This window comes from Rhinolophus ferrumequinum, chromosome X (assembly GCF_004115265.2).
Source record: "Rhinolophus ferrumequinum isolate MPI-CBG mRhiFer1 chromosome X, mRhiFer1_v1.p, whole genome shotgun sequence".
Taxonomy (NCBI): domain Eukaryota; kingdom Metazoa; phylum Chordata; class Mammalia; order Chiroptera; family Rhinolophidae; genus Rhinolophus; species Rhinolophus ferrumequinum.
The window spans coordinates 107,936,444-107,946,551 of record NC_046284.1 but is presented as its reverse complement, the minus strand read 5'-3'; the positions used below and the strand labels follow the sequence as shown (position 1 = coordinate 107,946,551).

The window sequence follows — 10,108 nt, the reverse complement described above, 5'->3', positions numbered from 1 at the left end:
ACAGATGGTTGCTGGACTTATGGTGATCACTTCTTTAGCATAAGGGAGTACAATCATTAATATTGTAATAAATATGTATAGTGCCAGGTGGGTACTGTTGAATAACTATGATGTACACCTGAAAGTAACAGAATATTGTTAGCCATATTTTAATAAAAATCTTTTTAAAAATCTCATACTGCTGACGTGGGTTTAATAGAACAAATTTCCTAGAGCTTAATCCAGCAGTATTTGTCAGGGATTTTAAATAGTTCATTTTATTCCAGCTTTAGAAAACTACATTCAGGAAATAATCAGACGTATATAATATATATACACTATTATATAATATATTATACATATATTATACGTATATATATTAATATACATAATATGTATGTATATTAATATATATACATGTATATATGTAATATTAATATATATGTAATATTAATATATATTATATATACATTTATATATTTATATATGTATATAATATATATACGTGTATATATTTTATATATAATATATATATATGGCTCTCCATAACACACTGATCCCTCAGACACAGTTTTCTATCGACTCCTTATATTCCTGGGTATGGGTCACGCTTTCCTGTTTTTTTTCATGGCTTGTCATTTTTTTGTTCGAAATTTGACCTTTTAGATACCATATTGTAGCAACTCTAGATTCCGTTTGGTTGCTTTGGCTAGTTTTTGGTGTGTTTGTTTAATGATTTGCCTGGACAAATTCTGTGGAGTCTGTTGTCCCACTCACTTCCCCCCTTCCCCACCCCAGTGTACAGCCTGTGATGTCTCTGCTCAGTTCAGGTTAAAAATTCTTGTTAAAAATTTAAAAATTCTTGTTAAAAGTTTAGGTTAAAAATTCTGGTTTAAGCTTCGATTACCAGAGATCACCCGAGTCAGCACAGCTTGGTGGTCAGCCAGTGACTGGTGACATCACACAAACACCTTGAGCCAGTAAGGCGTCCACCCTTTGCTGATGAATCTGTGTGGCCTGGGGGATGCATTCAAAGTTTGAGCACTTTCCAAGTCTATTCCAGATTGTATTTTCTGTTTGGAAGGCGTCACATCCAGCCAGGGGCAACTACTTTGCCACAGCCCTCTTGCGGGTCCCCGTAGGTGCACACAGCCCTGTCCATGAGCACAGCCTTCCAGACCACTAGGGATAAAGTAGGTGTCTTTCCCAAGATCTGTTACATCTCTGGCTGGTGTGTCTGCCAGTCTATCGCTAAACCTGATCATTACTGGGACCTCAGGCTAGCTAGTGTTGGCCACAGTGACATATGGAATTGTCCACACTCCACTCCGAATAAAGGCAGGCCCCTCCGAGGGCCCTGGTAGAACTTTTGTGCCATAGAGCTGGAGGAAGGGAAGTTGGGATGGGAACAGCCCCAGGCAAAAATATCACAGTTCTTAGGTTCAGTACATTTTCTTCAATAAACGCTTCTCAGTTTGTTTGTATGCCTTTGGTCAAAAAATGTCTTTACTTTTTTTTTGACAAGTTTGTTCGGTTTTATCATTGCTGTTTAGTGGGAGAGGATTTGCTGAACTCTTTCCTTGGCCATTCTGGAAGTCCTGCTCCTTAAACCGTGCAAGTTGTGCAAATAATTACACAACTTCGTCCTACTCCTGGGGAGAGGTGGGACCTTCCTTGGGATGTGAAATCCCCAGGGTAATGTCACCTTGGCCAAATGTTGACTTCAGCCTGGAAACTACGTAACTGGACCTGCAGGAGGAAGTCCTATTTTGTAGTCCAGAGTACCTGAATTAGTAGTCCTCTGTACTTGTTTTCTTCCACTTATTCCTTAGCCTGGCTTTTTCAAGGACATTCACGGATCATATATATTCCATGCAAAGCTCAGTGGTCAAATGTTTGGTTTACACTGAGCTCAACAAAATCAAAATGAGTTCACATCAGTACTTCTCAATCCTTTATATATGCTGTTTGTTGAGATTCTCTAAGAAAAAGAAATTGTATGTAGTGTTTCTCTAGGTTGTGACCACCAAATACTTTTTTCTGCCACAGACCATTTCATAGGATTAATGATCTGCCTGTGGTCTGTTTCACTGGAAATTTTCAACCTGGATCAGAAATACTGAGATTTTAAGGGTAGAAGTATCTGTTGACAACTGTGATAGTGATTTGCATCAACCTTCTAGACATGGGAGCAGTCGGTAGTAGTGGAAATGAATGGAGGGAAATTCCTCAGGGAGGTCAAGTTTGGCAGACAATCAAGCTAATACAGCTGCCCCTCCTCACCAGGAGCATTTCATTGGTGACCTTCCAAGTTTCTGGGTTCTATTTTTATTAAGGAGGACTTACCAGGTGCCAGACGTTAAGTCAGACTCTTAGAAAATAAAAAGACACAGTATCTGCCCTCAAGGAGTCCAGTTAAGGGTGGGATAGAGAAGACAGTAGTAAAGTGTCAGAGGAGGTGGGCGTCCAAGTATCCACAGGTGCTATGGGACGACCAAGGGCAGTCAACCTGCCCCGCAGGGTTCAAGAAAACTTGCAGAGATCATGATGTCCAGGCTGGTTCTTGGAGGCCAAGAAAGGCTTAGCCGGGAAAGAGGGAAAACATGGCACACTCAGGGAACTCCAAGTAACTTGCAAAGCTAGAACATGGGGTATAAAAGCGACTGAACAGGTACACGAAGGGCCTTGTGTGGTAGGCTAGGGAGTTTGGATCTCATTCTCAAGGTATAAGGGTTTATTAAAGGCTGTTGAACCTCAAGATCAGATTAACCTTTTGAAAGCTCCGTCCGGCAGCCATGTAGAAAATGGTTTGTGTAGCTAGAAGCTCCAGGAGGCCAGCAAGAATGGCAAGGGCCTAAATGAGGGCAGTATGGATGGCGAAGAGAGGGCAGGTGAGAGTTCCAATTGACAGGGCTGGATTAACCCAGACGTGGGGGTGAGAGGCATTGGTAGGCAATTCCCAGGTTTCGGATTTGAGCAATCCCAGGCAATGGTTGAGCCACACCGTAACACAGGGAATAAAGGACAAGGGGCAGGGTTTGGGGAAGGAGATAATGTATTCAGGTTGGCACTTGTTCAGTTTGAAATTCTGACAAAACATGTGAGCGATGTTCAGGAGATGGCTGGAACTCTGAGTTGAGAAATACAGAATTTGACAGGTATCAGAATAAAGGCTGTAGGTGAAGCCATTAAGTGTGGATGAGATTGGGCAGGCAGCATGTAGACTGAGAAGCAGAGCCCAAACTCCGGGGAACTACTATCTCCCTCTTCCGAATGCCTATAGCATCTGTAACTCATACGGAATTTGTCACATGCCACAGTAAACATTTAGAGTTCAGTGCTACTGTGTACAGAAAGGATCATGCTAGATATGACGGTACAAAGAATAAAAGGAGGTCCTTTCATCCCAGGAGACTATGATCTAGTTGTGGAGAAAGCATTATACCCAACTATTATGCAAAATGAAATGATGTAAGAGCTATAAATATGTTGAGTATAGAAGAGACAATTAATTCAAAGGGAGAGAACAGGTTGCAGGAGGGGAGGAAACATTTGAGTTGGGCTTTGCAAAATAAGTGGATGTTGCAAGCAGGGAAGGGAAAAGAAGGCACATAATTTGAGGCTGGAAATTAACACATGAAGACCACAACAGAATGTAGTGTAGGAAGTGACAGAGAGGCTGGAAAGAGTGGCTTGGGGCCAGGATCCAGGGAATCCTGCCGAGGTTCTCAGGAGTCCATTTTAAAGGAGGCACACACATGGCTGTCTATCCACGTGCCTGCGACTAGCAGATTCATTCCTGCCTACTCCCTAATTTCAGAAATGCCTTTAAGAACAATGAGTCAAAAATGCTAAAGGAAATCTAAAAATCACCAAACTAAGGCTTGAAGCTTATAAATGCTTTCTCCCAATTCTGTATTTCCATCCTGCAAAACTCTGTTAGTGGAACTTTAATTACTTGGCTTCATTATAAAATTTCCATTGCATGTAAGTGTAAACAGTTTCACTCTGATGCTCTCATTTGAATCCGTGGCTGGAAGCATCAGTAGAAATCACATTTTTGTGGCACTTCCTTGGCACGTTGAAGGCCAACAAAATGAAGACGGCTAATCAAGTCATGAGTGACTTTGAAAGTGAGGGATTATATAAAGATAGTAAATAATAAGAGATAAAGAAGTATATTTTAAAGATTAAAAATATTTTATTTAAACTTTTCTTCATAAACACTTTTAACATTTTTTTTTCAATTTAAAAACAGAATGGATAGCATAAACATGTTTGAATAGATTATATTCACGGCTTGGGAAAAATTACCTGACAAAAATGTAAAGGCTTTCAAAACAGGTATAAAAGGCAAACCTTAAATTATTCTAAGATTTTTTTAATCGGCCCTAGGATTATTTGACTACTGGCCCAAAATGTACCTAAAGGTCAAAATATTTTTCTATAGACAAAGTATGCCCAAGAGGTATAGAGCATATACAAGTTAGGTAGAAAATAACCTCTCCGATCACCTCACTGGAACATTCCTTCAGAAAGCAAATTCCTAATCCGTACTGATATACTGATTAATAGGGTTTTTAATGTAACGTTGTTCCCAAAGATGTAAAAAGAAAATCCAAGAATATTAAGGGGGAACAAACAAAGCTGATGGCATTCTCTCAATGTTACTCTTGTAATATTGAAGTTATACGGGTATCCTGAAAGGATATGACTCCCATGAGTTTACCTATTCCGGGCTATGTCTATTGAATATTTGACTTTATAAACTCTCGATAAATTTTTCAGGACTTTCATTTTTAAGATAAATCTCTTTTTAGAAGATATTTATTCCCAAACCAACTCTAATCCGATTAAACAAACATATGTATGATCCCTAAAAATGTTCAGAGTACAAAAAAAATCAAAAATGTGTAATAGGCAAACAAAAAAAATGGCACTAGCAGTTTTACTGCCATATAGCCCTCAATTATATCTAATTTACACTATTGTCTATGTTGTATTTTACTTTAGTCTAAAACTTTAAATTATGTATTCTCAAAAGAGCTAGTCTTTTTTGAGAGATAGCTTATAAACTGAAATAACAATTTATATTATGAACTGAAATGTTATGACCTATCACCACATATACATATATAAAAATAGTCCCACTGAACGTTTGACATGTTTAGATTATGCAGCTCAAATAATTTGTTATAAAATATTTTAAAGCTTAGTTTCATGTAATTAAGACAAAACTCTCCATTTTTACCACTTCTCCCCACACAAATGTGTGTGTCCTTTACTGTGACTCGAGCGGGCTTCCCAGAATGAGGTGTCCAAAGGTGCTGCTTTAGAAAAGGTAAGTGAAGGGCTCAGTCAGTATTTCACAAATTATAGTAACACTCACACAGAGCAGAGTAATGAGGACACAGAGAAAGCTGTCTCAAGAAAAGCTAATAATTCTATTAAGCTTTGCTTTTCAAAAACCAGTAGTATTTCTTCCAATACAAAACCTTCAATGGGAGAATTTTGAATTTTATGTAAAGGTTGTAGTGCAAGGATTTTCTTTAAGCAGATTAAAATCAAAACTTAGGTCAAAGACATGGTAGAGAACAAACATTTCTAATTAAGATGCAATTAACGAAGACCAGCTATTTTTGTAAAGTCTGGCATTTAAAATGTAAAGTGAAAATTAACAAAGGTCACAACAGTTGCACTTTATAGTTTCAAATCTCTTACTAAATTTTAAAAAACTACTATTCTGAACACATAACAATGTATATAAACAAAAATGGTTCCAAATGAAGCACACAAAAAATAAACTTGAAAAAAAAAAACTATGAAAAATTTTTCCACAGTTTAGTATAACAAAAATAAATCTCTTTCAGCAATTAAGCCATAGTTTGAAAAGGGAATGTAAATTATTCATGGATTTAAAGGAACCTTAAATTGTCGCTACATATAAACAGAACTTTCTCATATATTCGTGAAGAACCCAAACAACAGCAACTATTCTTAAAGCTCCAAACTGATTACTGCTAACATCAGTTCAGACATGATTTATGTGTGAAGCTGAACTCAGTTAGTTCAAGTTAAGATTTCACAAATTTCTCAAAACGTGAACTTTGAGCTTGGCCTTGTGTCTTTAGAATAGAAGACCAAGAATTGCAATTGTTTGCCCAGATCTTACCTTAACTAGGGCTATGAAGTCATATCTAAGCAATTAAAGAGAACCACCACTGGAGTGTAAAAGCTTGCTTAGGGGTACCCTGTCTCGGTCTTTTCCAGCAAAAGACAACCACAAGGAAAATAATGAAGACATTACTGTTATTTTCTTTAAAGTAAGACAGCACACGTACAAAACACTAAACCAACTAATATATTAGGAAAAGAATTAAATGACTAACCTAGTCCTAGCTTTCAAAAGTAAAATTAGAAATGATTTTTAAAATGCAGAAAAAGACTTTTACCCATATTACCATGGGACATGGTATCGAATTCCACTTTTAAAAACAAAGTAAATGATAGAACCATTTAATAAAAATTTAAGTCTCACATACAAAAGAACATTATTAACTTGATTTCTAAAACCAATGACAATGTTTTTCTTTTTCAAAAACTACTGTGTACCTGTTTCTTAAACTCAAACACCTCCAGTTTTGGAGTTTTAAAAATCAGGTTTTTTTTTTCATAGTTGTCTAATGTAACTGCAAAACAACAAAAGTCTTCACATTTCCATGACTTCACTTTTCCATTTTATATTCAGTGGTGCAGCAGCAAAAAAAAAAAAAAAAAAAAAAAGTGAAACTAGAAAACTTCTACAACAGCCATACAGAAGGCATTGCAATATTGCACCGATATCCTAAGGTCTGGCAGGTTCTGCCAGTGTAGATCTAGTCTGTATCAGATATAGACTCTACTCACGAGAAAATGGCATCAATTTGAATGAGCCATTCCCTGGTTATTCTTAATTTTGTGAACTATGTTTTTCCTTCAAGTTCAAAAAAAGTTGAAAGGTGCGGCTAATCCTAAAACACTTAGTACAAATGCTTTTAAACAATTACTCTTGATCCATTCTGAACTTTGAGGTTACTGTCCTTCATGCTAGTAGCTTTCAGTAAGTAAAACAAAAGCTGAGGGCTTACATGCCCAGTGCCGCTAAGTATTTTGTACTAAACAAACAAGTAGATATGACCAGTAAGATTATAATCCTACTCCTAACCTCCTACTCCTTACCTCTAAATCAAAACTGAGCTCCAATTTTCCACAAGTTGCTACTTTCCATTCAATAACAGATGCAGCAGCTTTATTGAATGTCAAGAACGGGAGTTGCACTTACTTTTAGGGGCCTTTACTTAGGAGTCTGGTATTACCTAAATTCTCTTTAAAAGTGCTTGCACGCTGCAGGGGCCAGGGCTTGTCATATACCACTCCGATTCTCACTAAAAACAGGGCAACGTTAAACAAACTGCAAAGAAAAACATTTTCAACAAGACATACATCGATAAGGAACACTAACGTTAACTTTTGAAAAGAAAATATAAAATGTTAGTTTTCATAAATCCATACATGTTTCAGGAATATAAGGAGTTCAAATATTACTGAATCAGTATGGACTAAAGATAGGCTACTCTGATACCAAATGAGGACTCCAGTTATTATAACTTTCTAAAAACGTTAATACATGAAAAGACATTACATCTAAAATTCAACAAGTATGGCAAACCGTGTGTGCAAGTGCACTAGCTTAAAAATATAGAATCCTAACCACGCACAAAAGGGGATGTGCCTTATATAGTCATAAGATGTATGCAAGTATGGATATGCTTTCACTAACACAATGCAGATAAGAGAAGGCAGCTTAGAAATAGTGTTTTGAATATAAAAAGTTAATTTTGTAGAAAATTTATATTTTTGCATTTTCAGCAAAAAGCCATGCAAAAAAGGTCAAGAGTTTTAAACAATAAAACCAAAAGGTCTAACGGACTGAAATACACTGAAATAAATGTTCAAAAAGATTTCAGATATAGACTCTACTTCAGGAAAAAATGGCATCAATTTGAACGAGCCATTCCCTGGTTATTCTGAAATTACATCAAGTGACACTTATCAGGTCTGCTCTTAGAAGATGCATGACTCCTACGCTGACATCTGAAAGAAATGTTTAAAGCATAAAATCAACTTCCCAGATAAGTGGATCATTCTATTAAACTGCTTCTGGAAGTAGTTTCAAGAGCTAGCGCTTAGAATTAACTTATTGCATGAGTTTGAGGCCACTAAAAAGAAAAAAAAGGATGCTAGCACAGAATGAAAAATTTGTATACTATTAGACCAATGGCTTTGATAGTAAAACTGGTGAGGTTTTTCTTTATGTTTTTTAGTTAACTACTTTGTCACAAACAAACTTTTTGTTTGGCTTTTTTTAAAGGAGAAAGATGTCACTGGTTGCAACGTCTGACTTCATCCAGTATATATTCTGGAAAATGCAGGTTGCATACTTGTAAACCATCCAGCTTGCAGGGCATCCGCGGGTACTCATCTTCCTTCCACTTGTTTTCTTCTGGATCAAAAGTGAGAATGGAATCGCTGTAATGACCGTTGTAGCAAAGGCCTCCAAGAACCATTATTTGTTTGTCCAGCACGGTCACACCATGGCCACTTCTACCAATTGGCATGGACGCCAAGATAGTCCACTGATCAGTCTCTGGGTTGTACACTTCTGTGGAAGGGCAGCCCTGAGATTCGAAAGAGGCCCTCAAGATCACACAGACACCACCAAAGACATAAAGCTTGCCGTTGTAAGAAATCATCTTGTGAAAGCATCTTGCGTAATTCATTTTGCTTTTATTCTCCCAGCAGTTGGTAACTACTTGGGTTCTCCTGGTCCGTTGTTCGATGGTTCCTTCTTTACTGGGGTCAAAAACGCACACTTGTTTGGAGGTGGAAGATGAGGTGATTCCACCGGTGATAAACAACTTGTTATTGAGCACTGTCCCCTCATGTCCATACTTGTTAACTGGATAAGGATCCACAAATTCCCACTTATCATTGGTGATATCATATCTCTCTGTTGAATAGAAAGTCTCATCTCTGGTTCTGCCTGCTACGGCATAAATAAACTTCCCAATAACACCAACTGCAAATTCTGAACGCGGTACAGACATGTCTGCCATCCGCAGCCAAGAGTTTTGTCTTGGGTCATACCTGAACACTTTGGAAGAAGCATGGAACTCGCCATCTGGGCCCAGTTCTTCCCCGCCCAACAAGAACACGAAGTTATTGACAATAGCAAGGCAGTCCGGGCGCAGAGGTACCTGGGGGCCCTCCAGTTCCCACCAGACTCTCGGCTTCTTTAAGAGAAGTATTTTACTGTTGACCATGCTGTGTCCAATCATGCCTCGGAATACTGTAGTTTGCGGCTTGGCAGAGCGGATGCGGCTTGATTTCATATCCAACAAAGGCTGCTGGTGAACGTTCTGAAAGTAATGCAGCGCTTGGTCAACTTCATAGCGCAGCTGGCGGGAGTATCTGTAGAATTCTGACGTCTTAACCTAAGAAGACAAGTAAAAGAATTTAACCAAAAGCACAGCACTGGCACACAAAACATCAGAGCTCACTAACATGATCGGTGAAAGATTTTCAGCTTACTTTACTAAAACTGCTTTTATTTTTTTTTACAAAGCTTTTATCGTATTTGTTTTTGTAATCTGTATTTGTAATAACCTATGCACATTCCCAAGCTTTTTAAAGTAAACAAGCTGCTTTCCAGGCACAAGCTACATTCCTCTAACAAAATGTATTAATCACCTATTGTATGTCAGGCCCCGGGCTGTAAGTGGTGGCTCTGAGGACAAACAGAAGTGTCACAGTGGAGAAAACCATGACTATGGTTTTCTTAACCACAAGGAACACTGTAAGAACAACCATGACTGAATAACTTAGGGAATTCCGTTAGTGAGTTAGTAAAAATTTAAATATACACAAAATTCTCAGTAGGTTTTTGACATAAGGACTTGGTCTGTTATCATAAACTCCTATCATAATAATTCAACTGACAAGAAAAGGTCAATTTTTTTTTCCTGTTTGTTTTTGGAGCTGGACCTACCTAATCAAGATGATTGCTAAGAACTTATGAAGCACTTTTAAG

At 37.7% G+C, this 10,108-nt stretch overlaps 1 protein-coding gene across 2 annotated transcripts in view; it reads right to left on the bottom strand.

Moving 5' to 3' along the window:
* Positions 1-4,955: 4,955 nt before the first annotated feature.
* Positions 4,956-10,108, bottom strand: part of KLHL15 (kelch like family member 15) — a 32,774-nt gene continuing 27,621 nt past the window's right edge. For both annotated transcript variants that reach the window (XM_033105206.1, XM_033105198.1), the window contains exon 4: positions 4,956-9,512. In XM_033105206.1, coding sequence (XP_032961097.1) covers positions 8,400-9,512 — 1,113 coding nt within the window. In that variant the 3' untranslated portion in view covers positions 4,956-8,399. The remainder of the gene's footprint in view (positions 9,513-10,108) is intronic.